This window comes from Gymnoscopelus microlampas (genome assembly GCF_963454915.1).
Source record: "Gymnoscopelus microlampas genome assembly, chromosome: 17".
Lineage (NCBI taxonomy): Eukaryota > Metazoa > Chordata > Actinopteri > Myctophiformes > Myctophidae > Gymnoscopelus > Gymnoscopelus microlampas.
In genome coordinates, this window is record NC_139954.1 from 13,321,517 (window position 1) to 13,339,507 (window position 17,991).

General features: G+C 42.7%; 1 protein-coding gene across 6 annotated transcripts in view; it reads left to right on the forward strand.

Moving 5' to 3' along the window:
* The window catches only part of LOC311064972 (histone deacetylase 4-like), a 280,612-nt gene extending 270,302 nt beyond the window's left edge, over positions 1 to 10,310 (forward strand). For 5 of the 6 annotated variants that reach the window (XM_084085063.1, XM_084085066.1, XM_084085067.1 and 2 more), the window contains 3 exons: positions 444 to 528; positions 1,458 to 1,599; positions 2,122 to 10,310. In XM_084085063.1, the coding sequence (XP_083941189.1) occupies positions 444 to 528; positions 1,458 to 1,599; positions 2,122 to 2,164 (270 nt within the window). In that variant the 3' untranslated portion in view covers positions 2,165 to 10,310. The remainder of the gene's footprint in view (positions 1 to 443; positions 529 to 1,457; positions 1,600 to 2,121) is intronic. The other variant, XM_084085065.1, reaches the window with a different exon arrangement.
* The last annotated feature ends 7,681 nt before the right edge of the window (positions 10,311 to 17,991 follow it).

A 17,991-nucleotide genomic window follows, 5' to 3' on the forward strand; every position in this document is an offset into this window, starting at 1 on the left:
CGTAGCGCGGCACTCGGTGCCGCGCTACGAGCTTGTAGATCTGCTATTTTTGAATAGCCAAAGACATCTAAAGTGACACTGATGCGTTCCAGGTATCAATGGGTTCAACAAACACCATGAAAAAACATTGAGACAAACTAAAAACCAGAAAAACACAAACGGGTGTAAAACGATCTTCAGACACAGAGCAGTGGGACAAACTAAAAGCCAGAAAAAGCCTTTGGACACAGCGATAAGTCAGAGAAAACGTCAGCGGTTCTTTAAAAGGGTCACTCATTCAGAATGTGGCTTGGAAGAGGCGACTGCTCCACAATGGAGGGGCAACAGTAGCAAATGTTCAATCCCCCTTTTGTTTGGTGGGATTGGTTTTGCATCGGGTGTAGAAAACGTCCCCATCAACGTATTGTAAAAGCGTTGCTTTTTTCTGTTTTCCCTCCATCCAGCTGGACCCCCTGCCTGAGGAGATGTTGCAGCAGAGACCTAACCTTAACGCTGTCCGTTCCATGGAGACCGTTATGGAAGCCCACAGTGAGTGGATCGTTTATCTTTTCACCTCCGTGAATGCAACTCCGTAATACCTCTCACTTTAACCCCTACAGTATATATACTTCATCGCATCACAAAGTGTATGGCTTTTGGCCTTTTGGTTTTTGAATACCTTATTAATCCCAAGGAGGAAATTTCACTCAGTTGATGGCTGCTCAGATGGGGAGGCAGTTTGTGGTTACAGGTCTTGCTCAGGGACACTTAAGCCAAATTCCAATACCCAAACGACGGACACGAGTGAAGTGAGCAAGTGTGGATGTTTGGAATTTGGCTTTTAACACCGAGATCGGGGGCCGGGATTCAAACCGGCGAACTTCTGATTACCAGACGGCCTCTCTAACCACTACGTTACGGCCACCCCATCAACAACATTAACCACTATTTTTGCTGTTATTCGACATACGACGAAGTACATAGGGGCTTAAGCTTTCTCCATACACTATTGCAGGGGTCTTCAACATTTTTCAGGCCAAGTACCCCCTAGCTGAGAGAGAGATGAAGCAGGGACCCCCTCTATATTGTATAAAATTGCGTTTCAGATTAAACTTATTTTTTGACTTGGTCTGCTCTTTATTCCCTCTACACCCATACCTCTTTGCCAAAAACAGCAGATCTACAAGCTCCCAACGCCTCGCAGCGTGAGGCGTTGGGAGCTTGTAGATCTGCTATTTTTGGCCAAAGTTCTCCTCTGAAAAGGGATGCTAGGGTTCAAGTGGTTAATGTAAAACAAAACAAAATCACACAAAGATTTGGCAGCCCCCCCTATAGTAACTCTGAGGACCCCCTAGGGGTCCCCGGACCCCCTGTCGAAGACCCCTGCACTATTAGAGTACTGTGACCGTTGACCTGTAGTCTGTCATTGTTCAACCAGTAGTAACTAGCGTTGTGTATGATGGCGGATGGCTGTATAGGTAAATACTGGCGCTCGCTGCAGCGCTCGGCCTCGACGCTGGGCTGCTCTCTGAGCGAGGCTCTCAGACAGGAGACGGACGAGGCCGAGACGGTCACCGCCATGGCCTCCTTGTCTGTCGCCAACAAGCACATCAGCAAGAGGTACGTGTCTGTCTGTGTGTCTGTCCGGTCTCTTTGCTTTTTTTGTCTGTCGTGGGGGGATTATTTAGTGCTCTGCTATGTCGTTTATTTTTAAACGCGTATGATATAATATCGCCTCTGTGGCTTGTGTCCCGCGTGGGCGTTGTTATACCAGTCAGCTGTGTGTGTGTGTGTGTGTGTGTGTGGCAAGCTTCTGAGAGGTGCACCTTACCAAAGGCTTAATTGGAAACACACTGAATACATAGAGTACAGATGTTGGCGCTGCACATTAGCCAGCTCCATTCACACAGACACACACACACACACACACACACACGCACACGCACACGCACACACACGCACACACACACACACACCAGTGTGTATAGTCATATACACTCTTAGCACTTTTATCTCATACAATTGCCTGCAGTACGTCAGTAGTTTATAAGCATTTCCTTATGATAAAGTACTAGTTCAGCGTTCCATCCTCATGGGGATAAAGTGATGTAATATATTATTGTATTTCATACATTTTTTCAGCAGGGCTGAGGAGGAACCAATGGAAGAGGAGGCTCCGATGTAAAGAAGCATCTCTTGGCTTTGGACCACGCAGAGAGGCGGTCTGCGTCTCTGACATTAAGTCCCCTCAACAAGTCCCAGTCTCTGTTTCAACCCAAGCCCCTTCTTCCCCGTGTCTCGCCCCCCTGCCCGTATCAAGATGGCGTCTTAAGCTTGAAAGGGTGGGCCCATCGTAGTGTTGACTAAAAGGGGGACTGGGGGTCTGAAGCAGAAACACTAAAGGTGCCCCCAGCATCGCACTCTGTGAGAGTGGACAGACCGATTGGCATCAGCGTGTTAATGTTGTCTCCGTGTAAAGAGAGGCCGAGGGCCCCCCCCCCCCGGTTCCGGTTGCCAGGTCTGCTCCTCAGTGCCTGGGATTTAAAGAGGGACGTGTTGCGCTGTCCCACATTGAGGGCCAGTTGCTTTTTAAAAACCACAAGACGGGACTCGTCACTCGACCTGTCTGTCTGACCCACAGTGATGGATCACCCCCCCCCGTCGTGGATTAACTGCATTCGTCTCCATTTCGTATCTTTGTCGCTCTATCTCTCTCTCTTCTTGCTTTTTGTAAAAAAAAAAAAAGAAAACACAAACGACAGAGCTAGTGTTGTAGTCGGTGCTCTGCGCTGAGGATGGATGGTTACTGCTCTTTTAAAGACATTTGGGGGGGAAATAAGAAAGAACATTTGTAGAATTTGCGGCTTTCCCCCAGGTTTTATTCAAGAGAAGACTGGATAAGGACATGAAAGATGGACAGGTAGTCTATTTCCAAGATGGTGGACAGTAAAAGACTGTGAGTTTGTGCCTTTTTTTTCTCCTTTTCTTTTTTGTCTTTTCAAAACCTGGTGAATATTTCACAATGAACTCAATTTAAAGAGATTTGCCTTATGAAAAAGAACAAAGAAAACAGGTTTGGGAAAGAGGCCTCTCCTCTCTCACCCCTTCACATTTTCTATCCCTGGCAAGAGTTTGGATGCCTGCACGTTGTCGGCACATAGACTGGAGGCCCCTGGCATGTTTACCCATAACTCCCTGTAACCAGCTTACTGTACCTACTCTGTACCTTAACCCCCCCCTCCCTCCGAAACTCCCTTTTCTTACCTACCTGCACTTTTATCCCTTTCGGAAGGTAGTTGCCGGCCTTGCAGGCGTTAACGTGGTTGGTGTGGGTTGTTTCACTTAACAAGTAAACGCTAAAGTGGTTTAGTATTGCTCAATGTAGCCCTTTTACCAGATAAAGCATTACCTTTACTCAAGGAAAGAATTGACTAGCATGCACTGTATTAGAACTTCTTGCTGTCCGAAAAAAGCTAGAATGCCCGTTCATTATGTAGTAATAAGATACTAAACAAGCCAAAGCATGATGTACTATTGTTTTATATCAGCTGTACCACTTAGTATTGCAAACATATAAGAAAGACTTTCCAGTCACAATTCGTACACAATTCCTAAGAGGCCTGCATGTGGGAAACAGTTGCGCCATCGCGAACGTACACTTTTTTCCTTTATGAGCAAGTTGAACTTCAACACGTCGTTAATGATGTGGCACGAAACATTTACTTAATAATAATGATATTAAATAATAATAATAATAATTAGAAGTTTAGAAAAGGATTTCTAAACTTCTGGAGATTTTCTCTCTATTGGGCAGTCGGACTATACCACCTTTGATTTTGCATAGGGGTGTTCCAGAGCCTCCGTACTGATGGCTCAGACATTTGTGTCATCTATTGCTCCTTGTTCAGCACATCTGCACCCCAACTGTCAGGTGCTATTGGGCAGGTGTGTGTGCGTGCGTGTGTGTGTGTGTGTGTGTGTGTGCGTGCACGCGCCTGTGTGTCTGAGGATTTGTTTGTCTGTCTCTATATATGTCTGTCTGTCTGTCTGTCTGTGAAAGTGTGTGCGTGTCACACAGTACGAGAAGCTCTCTCTTCTAGCCTTTGCTTGCAGTCACTCGTCCTGACAGCACATGCGAACGGGTGCACATATATACATATATATTTTCACAGGGAGGTTTTTGCTTTTCAAACCCTCCACTCGCCTCTGCAATTTAACATAGGCTACGATAATGCTAGATAAGCACATGCATGATAGATATCCTCTTGTTTGGTGTAGCTAGCACACTTATTGCTCAGATTCTGGAGAATGATTGTACAGTTCTCTGGTCTGCTGAACCCCCACCCCCCCCCCCCCCCCCCCAAACCAAAGTAGGGAAATGAACACCAGCCACCATATCTAATGCTGGGTTGCTGTTTTTTTGGTTTTACTGTGACTGAGGAATTCCTTCTTTTTCACTTTAGCTAGGTAACCAGACAACATTTGGAGGTCCAATCCTATCGTATAAGAAACCTGTTTCACTGATAAAACAGTGAATGTGCCTAATAGTGAACGTCCAGATATACCACACTTTGCCCATGGCTTGCCCCCACTATGGCCAGTCGGGCAAGTTGTAGATGCCCCGCACGCCCCATCCCCCAACCTTCCGCCATCTCATGTTTAGCCTCTGGGCAACTACCTTCTCCCATATTTGTTTTGAATTGTTCATTTTGACATATCATCTATCGAGCTAATCACAACATTTATCATGTTTCTAAATGAACAGAAAACAGTGCTGTGGTGTTTACAGTTTTTTGACTTTGGGGTTATTCCAGCTGCAGAATCCTGAGTGTTAATTTAACTCCCGAGTGTACAAATGGAACCAAATGCACCCGTACGGGTGCATTTGGTTCCATTTGTACACTCTGAGTTAACATCAACATTGTTGATTTTACCGTGTACGCATTTTGTTGACTGCTCAACAATATCCCCTCTCATCTTTGTCTATTTCCCCTCTATGCTGGTTTTGTTGTTGTCTCTTTAAGTGGACTTTTTATTTTTATTTGTAGTTATTTTTGTACTTTTCCACAAGATTTCCGGTTTTGTATACTTTGCCCCCCACCTCCCCCTCTCTCTCTCTCTTTCTCTCTGTGTTACATTGTACATTGTACAGCTGACATACTTCACAACAGGTGAAGTTTCATGTTGTTTCTTTTGGTGGACATTTCATGGTTCTGTTTTGTGGGTTATGTTTTTTTTTTGGGGGGGGGGGGGGATACAAAATATTTCTACTTTGTATAATTCCAACAATTGTGTATTTACTATACTGTCTGTTCATAGTAGATTTATATATGAAACAATTCTAAGTATATTATATATATATATGATGAAATATTATGATCTTGTTTTTGAAGTTTGGTATTCGCAAGGTGACATATTTCATTGGTTCTAAACTCAGGACCTTGTTGGGTTGTTGTTGTTGCTCAAAGCACCACTTTAACTGTCCCCTGGCTGCAGTTGGTCGCGTGTTGAGTAGCGTAGCATCCCATAAACGTAACATTGATGGCTGGCTTTTTGACTATTTTCATCCCACGAATGCCATAACAGGAGCGCCATCGCTCATCGCCCGCCGAAACACACACGCCACAAACTATCCCACATTACGCCATCTTTTTTTCTTCCTTTTTTTTCCTTATGTAATGTTGGTTTCCTGGAAAGAAAGAAAAAACGTAACAGAGGAAAATGTGAGTTAATTTCCCCGCTGACAACAATACTGTATAGCTGAGATATTTTACAAGACACTTAACGTCTCACTGGGTCCGTGAGTCAAGTCTCAAAAATGACCAAAGTGGAGATCCGATGTTTTTCTTGGAAACCAACAATAGCACTTTTATATGTTCAACCAATCAAAGCTACAACTGCAATGAAGTTAGCAGTCTAGCATGAAACAAAAAAAAACACACAATCACAGTTCCTATGTAATCTCTGGGTTTCTTCATCTTACTCTAGTGTGTAGAGTATATATATCTTGCAAACCCATCCTCAAACTTAAGCTTGATTTATACTTTGTTGTGCGACAGTGTAGGGCAGTGGTTCTCAAACTTTTTCATGTCAAGGACCCCCAAATTGACACTTATTAGCCCGCAGACCCCCATTTGAAAAGATAAGCCAGGGACCCCCATAAGAGAAGATCTATACGGCTCTAGCAGTGATTCTCAACCATTTTAATGTCAAGGATCCCCAGTTTGACATGCATTAGGCTATGGATCCCCATTTAATGGCATTTCTATCTCTGGGACCCCAATTCATATTGTAAAATCAATGTTAATTTAACTCTGAGACTGTACAAATGGAACCAAATGGACCCTAACCAAATGGACCCGTTAGGGTTCCATTTGTACAATCTCAGAGTTACAGACCCTTAAGGGTCCATTTGGTTCCTATCCATCATTTAGCTGGGGACCCCCCGGAACCCCCTCAAGTACCACTGAGGGTCCCCGGACCCCACTTTGAGAACCAATGGTGTAGGGCACCAAAAATGACGCGTTGCATCCGCGACACGTTGTGAGCTTATAGATCGGCTATTTTCGGTGCCCGACACGTCACGCGACAGAGCATAAATTAGGGCATTTAAGAAGGAAGGAAGTGTGCAGACATGAAGGGTGGGATTGAATTGGAACGGGGCCACATGGACTTCACCCTCTGCCAACAGTATAAATCACTGTGAAAGGGCCTTAGCCAATGATTGCACAAGATAATCGCTTATGTTCTTATCTGGCGCCAAATGTCACCAGTTGTAATTTTAAATCAACAATACTGTAAAAATGATCATCGCTATGTACATCATATGAATGGCCCTCATGTGTTAGATCTGTAAAAACAAGAACAAATGACTGTGTGGACCACCAAGCCCCAAAAAGATGATGAGTGTCCAGAAAGGTCACAGGTTTTATTAACCCATTCAAATCCGGGAACGCATACTGTGTCGTTTTAGCTTTTTAGCCAACAGTTTCTTTTGAAAAAGAATTTATGTTGCTCTAATATCAGTGGTTCTCAATCTTTTTTTCATGCCAAGGACCACCCAAAATGATATGTATTTGGCTGCGGACCCCCCCCCCCCCCCCCTTCCCCCCCATCTCATAATATTTGGTTCCAGGGACCCCCATGCAGAAGCAAAGATTTGAGTTAAAAATGTGTATATATATTCAAAGATTTGCACACATTTTCACGATTTTGTTTTTCAAAAATAGCAGATCTACAATCTCGTAGCGCGGCACTCGGTGCCGCGCTACGAGCTTGTATATCTGCTATTTTTGAATAGCCAAAGAAATCTTAAAAATGACACGGATGTGTTTCCCGGATTGAAGGCGTTAACTGTCCCTGCTCAACTGTCCCTTTTTGACAGACGCCAAATCCCCTCCTGCTTCAGAAAGACCCACTCCTGCGGTCTCTCCTCTCTGCTCAGATTCACACATCATGAGCATGGCATGAGCATCTCTTGACGAATTATTTGGTATAGAAACAAATACCTAATTATACTGTGCATAACACGCCAACTGCAGTGCTCCGTAATCGGAAAAGAAATCCTAGAAATGTAGCTTTAAAGAAAAGCGACTAATAGCTTTTCTTCATCATGATTGTAACAGGGGACTGATGATGACCCATATTGGCAGTGTCGTAAAGTCCTGCGAGTTGACCCAAACCAGCAGCTGTCCCACTGCTAAATCTCAGCCATTCCACCCTTCAAATACCCCCCCACCCCCTACACACCAACAGATAACCAACCAGGGAGGTCAGAGGTCGTCTCTAGAATCTCCTTCCTGTTTCTGTCATCTTCCACTTTGTAAACTCACAAGACTTAATTTAATTTTTGAGGAATGTGGCCGGACTTTGATCCGAGCTTGCAGGAATCCCTGTTTAAGAGCGTCGGGGGTTAACGCCAGGGTTAGCACTGGGGTACATGGGAAATATGCACAATGTAAGCTTTTCTTAAAGGGGCATTATGGAGCATTAAATGTTTAGTCCTTATGGGTTACCTTTCCGTGTATTCTCCTACAGTACCACCGGCAATTACACACACACACACACACACACACACACACACACACACACACACACACACACACACACACACACACACACACACACACACACACACACACACACACACACACACACACACACACAGTTTACCAGCCAGGGTACTTTGGAAGATATACCCTCCATCTGCTGGGTAAATGAGACGAGTAGCTTTGGTCCAGCCTACCCAAATATTAGTTTGAAAGAAAAATACTAGTAACTTATATAAGCTATTCGATTTTTTTAAATGGTTAAAACCATACCACACACTGCTATACATTTTAGTTAACCACTTAATTAAGCCCTATAGAAATCACAGATCTATGATCTCAAGCGTGTAGACCTGGTATTTTTGAAAATTGCCCAAAATATTTGACATTTCGTGACATTTTTTGGACATGACATGCCCAACACGGGGAGGCCTTGTTTAATGTGGTTAAGCTACTAGCATCGCTACTTGTAACTCTGCTACTTCCCAACACTGTTATAGTGTTACTATTATTGTGAGAAATGAAATGAAGATGCACTGAGCAGATCATATCCTGGCTGTATGACAACGTATGCCTATAGATGGTATTTTGAGTTGGTATACATAATCCTCTGTGTACTCTATATATAGTGGTTCTCAACCTGTGGGTCCCCACATGATTTTCGGGGGTCCCCAGATGACAGTGAAGTGACAATTTAAAGACTTTAAATACCTTTTTAATACCTAAAAATAAAAAGTGTAAATGAATTGAAAAAATGCCATTACTGCATCAAAACGAATCAACAAACTACACTATAAAAACTGGTCAAACATTGGCCAAATTCTCAAATGAAATAAGAAAGACGCAAACCTATTGAAAATAGCCGATCTACAAGCTCACAACGGCTCGCAACGCGAGGCGTTGTGAGCTTGCAGATCTGCTGTTTTCACAATATTTATCTGTGGAACCGAGTTTAAATGCCTCAACTCCTACATTCCAAATGCATATCAGGGTGGGGGGTCCCCAGTTCAAATAGGATTATTTTGCGGGGTCCCCAGTCAAAATATGATTATTGTATTGTATTCACGGCCTGAAAAGGTTGAGAACCACTGCTCTATAAGATGAGTTTTGGTAACCCCGCTCAGAACGTCCCCCTGAAAACTCTCAGAATCCCCGCACATCATTTCCAGCCTGAACAGCAAGTTATGGGTTGTTCTACCTTTTACAGGTAGTCTAAACACAGTGCCACTCAAAACCACACAATGTCCTTACATAAAACTACATTCCATGTTTTGGGTTTTTTTGGTCATAATTTCCATTCTTTTATTGGGGGGGGGGGCATTGTCTTTGTTGAACATTTTCTTGGCCCACGATGTCGTCTGTCCGGCCAGGCTGAAGGATTGTCTCCTGTTTATTTAGGTGGCCTGGTCGGATTCCTCTTCAATGCCCCTTGCCTGCCTTCTCTGTCTGTCTGTCTGTCTCTCTCTGTCTCTCTCTCTTCTCTCTGTCTCTCTCTTCTCTCTCTCCCCTCCCTCTCTCTCTCTCACTCTCTGCATGGTTCGTACGTCAGCATGCCTACCTGTCTGTCTCTCTGTCTGTCTGTCTGTCTGTCTGTCTGACTGTCTGACTGTCCCATCACATATATCTGCACAAGGGAAAGAGCACTGAAGGACACTTGTACTTTGATTGCATCCCAGCATTTGTTTTAGTTTAGTTTGTTCGCATAAGGGGATGTTTTATGTGCTTGTCAGATGTGTGTTTTTTTTTACCTGTATAAATAAGGAATCAACAAAACTGAATGAAACTTTTGAACATTTTACAACCACAAAAAATATTTTATCTAGCACTTGTGACACAGACAATAGAATTCATTGTATTTATGTAGAAAATCATTTGTTTTAGGGGTTATGTGACATTACATGACCGTCGACATCGGAATAGACCAACTGTTTTTTTATGCCAGGTATGTTTTGGGTTTTGTGGGGGTCTGGCGAGACATTTGTTTAGATTTTTTTTTGTCATTTCGGGACCCATCAAAGGGCTCAATCCAGACGCCTGGTCTATCATTTGTTATGGTCGTCCATTCCACTACTTAAGCCAGTTATATCTATGACCACTGTGGTTCAAAAAAAGAAATGGTTCTAGGTTTACAAATGTATGAAATGCGTATTCTTTTTTATTATTATTATTATTGGTTATATTTTTGACTTGTTCCACCATTGTTACAGAATAGTACTTTTTTCTCGGGAACCTTTGCTCTAACATGTTGTCTTTGACATCTACAATATAAAGTATCATGTTTTGAAAAAAGCACAATGACTGTTTTTTTATACACGCGTGTGTGTGTGTGTGTGTGTGTGTGTGTGTGTGTGTGTGTGTGTGTGTGTGTGTGTGTGTGTGTGTGTGTGTGTGTGTGTGTGTGTGTGTGTGTGTGTGTGTGTGTGTGTGTGTGTGTGTGGACCACACATGAAAAGCACATTTATTTACCCCCCCCCCCCAATAGTACTGTATGTGTGTTTTGTTTATATAGATCCACACACTGGATAACAAGAAGCTGTGCTGACCACCAGTGGTCCTTGAGGGCGTTCCAGGCGGTCCCCAGCAGAAGGTGTTAATACATTTTCTTCACCCCTTTATCCATACTGTATATACGTTGGCTATTCAAAAATAGATATACAAGCTCACAGCGCTGTCACTTCGTGCCACACGGCGAGCTTGTATATCTGCTATTTTTGAACATTTTCGAAAAATCTTGAAAGATTTTTTTTTGAATTTTGCATTCTTTTTAACACTAATCTTCTCTTCTGGGGGTTCCTGGCACAAAACATTTTCAGATGGGGGTGTGGGGGGGGGGGGTCCGCGGCCGAATGTATATCGATTTAGGGGTCCTTGGCATGAAAGAGTTTGAGAACCACTGCTGTAAAGGTTTGTCAACTGCAGCAGTGCTGCCAGTGGTGTAAAGTAACTAAGTACATTTACTTAGGTACTGTACTTAAGTACAATTTTGAGGTACTTTTACTTTACTAGAGTATTTCCAATTGTCTATACTTTTACTCCTACCCCACTACATCTCAGAGGCAAATATTGTACTTTTACTCCACTACAATTATTTGAAAACTTTAGTTACTTTGCAGATATAAATTGTTGTTGATATGATAAAACATACATTAACCACTTTAGCCCTATTTTATACCTAGGCTATTTGAAAATAGCCGATCTACAAGCTCACAACGCGTCGCATCGCGACGCGTTGTGAGCTTGTAGATCTGCTATTTTCAAACATTTTAGCACTTTTACTTTTGGTACTTTTAAGTACATTTTCATGCTTTCAATACTTTTGTGCTTTTACTCAAGTCATTTTTTCATTCCAGACTTTCACTTGTAACAAACGTACTTCTACATTGCAGTATTGATACTTTTACTTAAGTAAAACATGCGAGTACTTTTTTCCACCACTGAGTGCTGCTACTGAGGGAAGCACAAGGAGTCACCACCACCACCAGCCTGGAGGAGAATGGCAACTGAGTCCTGCTGCTGCTGGTAGCTGTGTGGAGCAGGATCAGTCACCCATTTGGAAGGGTCGGGGGTCAGCGCCGGTGTCCAAATAAACAGAGGAGAATCCCTATTGGTGGTGGAACTAAAGTTAAGACAACATTCCAAATGCAAACACGACCGAGCCCCTCCGTAGCCCGCTCAAATAAACAGGGAGCTCTCCTGCTCTGAAGTCAAACTCTGGACAAGAGAGACAGACTCTTCTTGAGACTGTACTAATGTAACCAGTTGGACCCTCAACGGATTCCATTTGTACATGTCTCAGTGTTATCCCGTTTAGACCGGGAAAGCATCTGTGTCATTTCTTTGGGCTATTAAAAAATAGCAGATCTGCAAGCTCATAGCGTGGCAAAATTGTGAAGATTTGTGCAAATCAATGAATTTATTTATTTTTTAAATCAAACATTTTTAACTCAAATCTTTGCTTCTGAGGGGGGGGGGCTGGAACATTTTTTTTTCCAGATGGGGGTCCGCGGCCAAATAGATATAATTTTGGGGGTCCTTGACATGAAAAGGTTTAAGCACCACTCATATTATAGCAACATACATTTAAAAAAAAAAAAAAACTGTTAGGATTTAGAAGACATTTGTAGAATCCCCAGAAGCAAAGATTTGAGTTACAAATGTTCTCTTAAAAATATATATATTCAAAGATAAAAACAAATACTGTTGTGGATGTACAAGCTCATAGCTGGCACAAAACATTTTACATACTTGGACTCTGTACAAATGAGCTTGTATATCTGCTATTTTTGAATAGCCAAAGAAATTACACTTTCCTGGTCTTAATGGGTTAAATGAACACTCAGGATTCTACAGGTTCCGAGTTCGAGTCATCGTAAATCAGGGACGTTTGAAAAGGCAAACGTTCCTTGTCGAAGGCAAATGAATAGGACCTATTCTCTGGTTCCTGAAGAGCAGCGGGGCAAACGGAGACGTGAGGAACAATATTTACTGTCCTACAGACGTGAAAAGGGCTCCCGTAAGTCGACAAAGGTGACATAAAAGTCTGGAATGTGGCCTCTTTTAGGGTCCCTCGGCCGTCCGGGATGCCGTAATGCGATCGGGGGGCAAACAGGCCGCCCGCGTCGTCCTCCTGCTCATCCTGGGCCAACGTTTCTCTGCATCGTCCTCGCTATACGCAAGAGAGAGAGACACGTAACCTCCGTGACCTTTCAGGGAGGTCACACCAGAAATTGTGGAGCTTTGCTTCTGAAAGCGAATCCCGCAAGATGGCCGCCTCCTCGGCCACAACAAAGGCCCTGGAAGACAGTTGGGATCGAAACTCAGGGAAAACCCCTGTCTATTTTTCCTCCGGTTTACCCCACAATGACTTTGTGGGTCTGTGGTTATCTCTCTTGCCTTGCTCATCCCCTATCGGCCCATGCCGCTGTCACATAGCTCTGTCATTATCCAGCCACCCATCTTCATAAAAAGGCCTCATCCTCCCAAATGGCACCCATTGCCGTGCTTTTTTTAATTGCAGGTCTCGCTGACAGTAAATGGCAATGAGGCTTTGGCCAGCTGCACAGATGACAAGCAACTCCTAATTACAGATCAGTTTTATTAGAATCTCTTGGACTCTGTGATTGCGTAACACACCAGGCAGGCATTAAACATTAGCTCCATTATAATGTTTTGGAAAGAAACATGAGTCTGAAAATCCCCACTATAGCAGACCCCTAGAGGTTGTGTGACTCTTCACACCGCATCGTGACCAAAGTGGTTTGAACCTCAGCACTGGGCCATCGCTTGTTTTCAAAACATTTTCAAAACAGACAGACTCGTCTTGTTGTAGTTACTATAGTGCAGTGCCCGTTCGGAACACATGCCCCTTTCGGTCATGCAATACCCAGGGACGTGCACAGATAGACTCTAGGTGGTGCTAGAGCACCTGCCCTTTTCCCTCTTGACCAGAAGTGCCCTTTTGAAAAAGGTTTACAGCAGTCAGTTTACAGCAGGGGTCTTCAACAGGGGGTCCGCCAAATCTTTATGTGATATGATTTTATTTTTACCATAACCACTCGAAACCTAGCATCCCTTTTCTGAGGAGGACTTTAGCCAAAAATAGCAGATCTACAAGCCCACAACGCCTCGCGCTGCGAGACGTTGTTGGCTTGTAGATCGGCTATTTTTATAGGTATAGGTGTAGAGGGAAAAAAGAGAAGACCAAGTAAACAAAAAAAGTATAATTTACTTGAGCACCTGCCCCTCAAACTGTCTGTGCACGCCACTGGCAATACCTCCATTGGTGCAGTTTAGGTTGACCTATGATCCCAATGGCCAATGTAGAGTATATTATGTAGAGTATATTAAGTCTATGGTTTCAATGCCTGAATAACAGGTAATAAGTCTGGGCCATGCCCCTTTATTCTAATTTGCTTGCTTCCTGCTCGAGGGCCTGCCCCAGAGCTAAATGGCGATCCTGGTGACAGATCTGCTATTTTTGATATAGACATAGTATAAAATAAGGCTTAAGTGGTTGATGTATGTGTTATATTAAAACTGGCTACTGGGAGGGCCGGCCGGACGGCTGGCAGTCCACAGCCACGTCACTCTGACTCAGACTTAACCATAAACAAACCCGATACACCCATATATAGGCATGTCACTATGACTAATACAGAACCATAAACAAACCCGATATGCCCATACATAGGCATATATTGAGATCCGGTTGTCCTGAGCCACAGATCCGACTGCTATGTCCATATATAGTCATGTGCATATATGGGATTGACCGACTTCAAACCCGGTTTGCACGTTGGCATGGACTCATGGGAGTGCCCGCCGCCGAGTTGTTCGGAAACGCGGTTGTCCAGAACCGCCGATCTGACCGATATGCCCATATATGGGCACATGTCAATATACAGGGTATGGGCATATACTAATGACATCAGGGATCTCCATATGGGCACAAAATGGGCTAGTAATCTAGATCTGCAAATTAACTTGAAACTGTTTTCAAATAATTGTTGTGGAGAGTAAAAAGTACAATATTTGCCTCAGAGATGTATGAAGTAGAAGTATTGTGTATTGAAAAATGAAAATACTCAAGTAAAGTAAATGTTTCTCAGAAGTGTACTGGAGTACAGTTGAGTAAATGTACTTAGTTACTTTCCACCGCTGCAGGCACATCAAAACAGCGGCAGCAAGAGAGTAAAAATATGCATTGGGCAACATTAAGCAGACAAGACAGAGAGGGGATAGGGAATATTAGCGTGTCTGGAAACAGCTGCATGCATCGTGTGAGAATGTGATGAGTCCTTGAAAACTGACTTGGGGATAAAATTGTCCAGTTTCAGTGTTTATTTTTATTTTTGGGTAGATTGTTCCAGTCTTTTGCTGCAGCAGACCAAAACCAATAATCCCTCCAACAATTGAAACAAATTGAATCATGGATGTTCCAGTTCCATCTTTTTTTGGACCAGGGCCCACTTAACAATCTCGAAAGTCGTGCGCGGCCCACCCACCTGACCACTTTTGCATGTTTATTTTAACCCATTAAAAGCTGAGGCGATTCTTAAATTTAAAAAAAAAAAAATCTACATTTTTTTTCAAGATTTTTCAAAAATAGCAGATATACAAGCTCATAGCGCGGCACTCGGTGCCGCGCTATGAGCTTGTATATCTGCTATTTTTGAATAGCCAAAGAAATCTAAAGTGACACAGATGCGTTCCAGTCTAAATGGGTTAATTAACAATGAATTGTGTTACGGCTTGGATATATTTTTTTACATTGTTTATTTTTAGATATGATTAATGTTATATCATCAGTGAAATCACAGTGTGGTTACCAATTATTTGGGAGCCCGCTTGCAATGTTTTCACTGGTCCCCAGCCCACAGGTCGGGTATCGCTGGTTTAGAAGCAGTGTTGAAAGTAACCAAGTACACCTACTCGAGCACTGTACTTAAGTACAATTCTGAAGTATAATTCCAATTTGCAATACTTTTACTTCTACTCCTACATCTGCATCTCGGAGGCAAATATTGTGCTACAATTATATGAAAACTCGAGTTACTCGCTACTTTGTACAAACAGAATTTACATGAATCACTTCAGCCCTGCATGTATATACTTTGGCTATTTGAAAATAGCAGATCTACAAGCTCACAACGCATTACATTGTGACGCGTTGTGAGATTGTAGAGCTTGCTATTCACAAAGGATTTGTATACATTTTCAAAACTTGTGAAATGGGACATTCTGCATTCAAGTATATTTTGATACTTTTTTTTTAACTTTTACTCAAGTAAATATTGAATGCTGGACTTTTACTTGTGACAGAGTATTTCTACATTGTGGTATTGATACTTTTAACTCAAGTAAAACATTTGAATACTTCTTCCATCACTGTTTTGGCTAGCCACTCCACTTTTGAATGGATATCCCACCAGCCCATGGCTGCAGGGGACGGGACCGCCGGTCCGTCCCGTGTTGTGTATTTGAAAAGCTGCGTGGCGTTTGCTTGTCTTGCCGTGTGTTTAGTCTGATGTTAAGCAGCCACTGAGAGAGAGAGAGAGAGAACAGGCAAAAGGACACACAAGGAAGTCCACACACAGCAGGGTGGACGGAGAGACGCTGAGGCCACGGGGAACTGTTTAACCCAATAAGACCGGGAACGCATCTGTGTGTGTCATTTTTAGATTATTTGGCCGTTCAAAAATAGCAGATCTACAAGCTTATAGCACGGCACCGTCTGGGCTTGTAGATTTGCTATTTTTTGAAAAATCGTGGACTATTTGTGAACATTTTTGAATATATATTTTTAAAGCAAACATTTGTAACTCAAATGTTTTCTTCTGGGGATTCTACAAATGTCTTCTAAATCTTACAGCTTTTTGAAAGACGTATGTTTCTTTATCAGTGGTTCACACTTTTTCATGTCAAGGACCCCCAAAATGATATGTATTTGGCCGCGGACCCCCATCTCAATGTGTTGTTCCAGGGACCCCCCAGAAGCAAAGATTTGAGTTACAAATGTTCGCTTTAAAAAATATATTATTCAAAGATTTGCACCCTTTTTTTCACGATTTTTCAAAAATAGCAGATCTACAAGCTCATAGCGCGGCACTCGGTGCCGCGCTATGAGCTTGTAGATCTGCTATTTTTTAATAGCCCAAAGAAATCTTAAAATGACACACAGATGCGTTCCCGGTCTTAATGGGTTAAAACAAAACACTGTCAGCGCCGGCCAGGTCAAAGCCAAGTTCAGTGTTTCACACACTGCTTTGGTCCAAGTCTACACAGGATGGGAGTGCATGTATGCTATGCTGAACCACTATCAACACAGTATCCCTGTTTTGGATAGGTCATTACAGGCGAAAGTCTTCAACAATGTTCAAAGATTTTCAAAAATAGCGGCTTTTGCTGTGCAACACAATTGCACGACTACAAGTATAAAATGGGACTTAAGTAGTTCATATAAGATTCAGTTTTGAGTATGCATGTATGCAGGGTTCGATTTGTTTAAAAAAAAAACAGAGGTGCCCCATTTTCTTAACCACCTACAAGCCCACAATGCATTGCAACGCAACACCTTGTGAGCTATAGTAGAGCTGCTATACAAAATAAACTATTTTTTAATTGGAAAAATAGGGATGCCAGGGTTAATGTGGTTCACATAATAATAATAATAATAATAATACATCAGACTTATATAGCGCTTTTCTAGTACCCAAAGTCGCTTTACAAAACAGCTTAAAAACAATTTTATTAGGAGAAAAAAGAAAAAACAAAAGAAAAGAAAACATTAAAAGGCTAAAACAAAAGGCTAAGACTTGTCATAGAGGACGAAAGTGAGGTTTGGTTAGGTCTGGGCAGGGAAGGCGAGTCTAAAGACGTGGGTTTTGAGGGATACATACACATACATTTGTAATTAAATTGTTGAATTGTGATATTATCAAACATAAATATCAAACGTATCAGACAGTTGTACACTTTCCCAAAAGGGAATGCATGTATTTAATTCAGGCGTACCTGAAGCAGAGATCAAACACATCATCACCATAAAAAATGAACCACCAGAGGGGGGGATATCAAAAGCAGAGGCATGGATTCTCCCCCCATACCCCCTGCAAATCCAACCCTACATGTATGTACAGTATATGTATGTATGTTAAGTACACTTCTGAGTCTGATAGCTGCCCATTAGTGTCTGCGTTTCGGCCACATTTTTCACATTAACTCCCACACCTCCTGCATGGAACACACCAAGAGGAAGAAAAAAAACCCGGCCTCAATTTATGCCTGTTGTGTTAGCCCAAATTATACAGGCGACCTATCACCTCTCCAAAAGACGAGATCAAAAAATGGTGGGAGAGAGAGCGAGAGAAGGGGAGGAGAGGAAAGGATTTACCCCCTCGGTGCAGTTTTAATTTTAGCTCTGCTCACATCACTGGTACCACAATTCCCCCAGGCTAAGCTAATC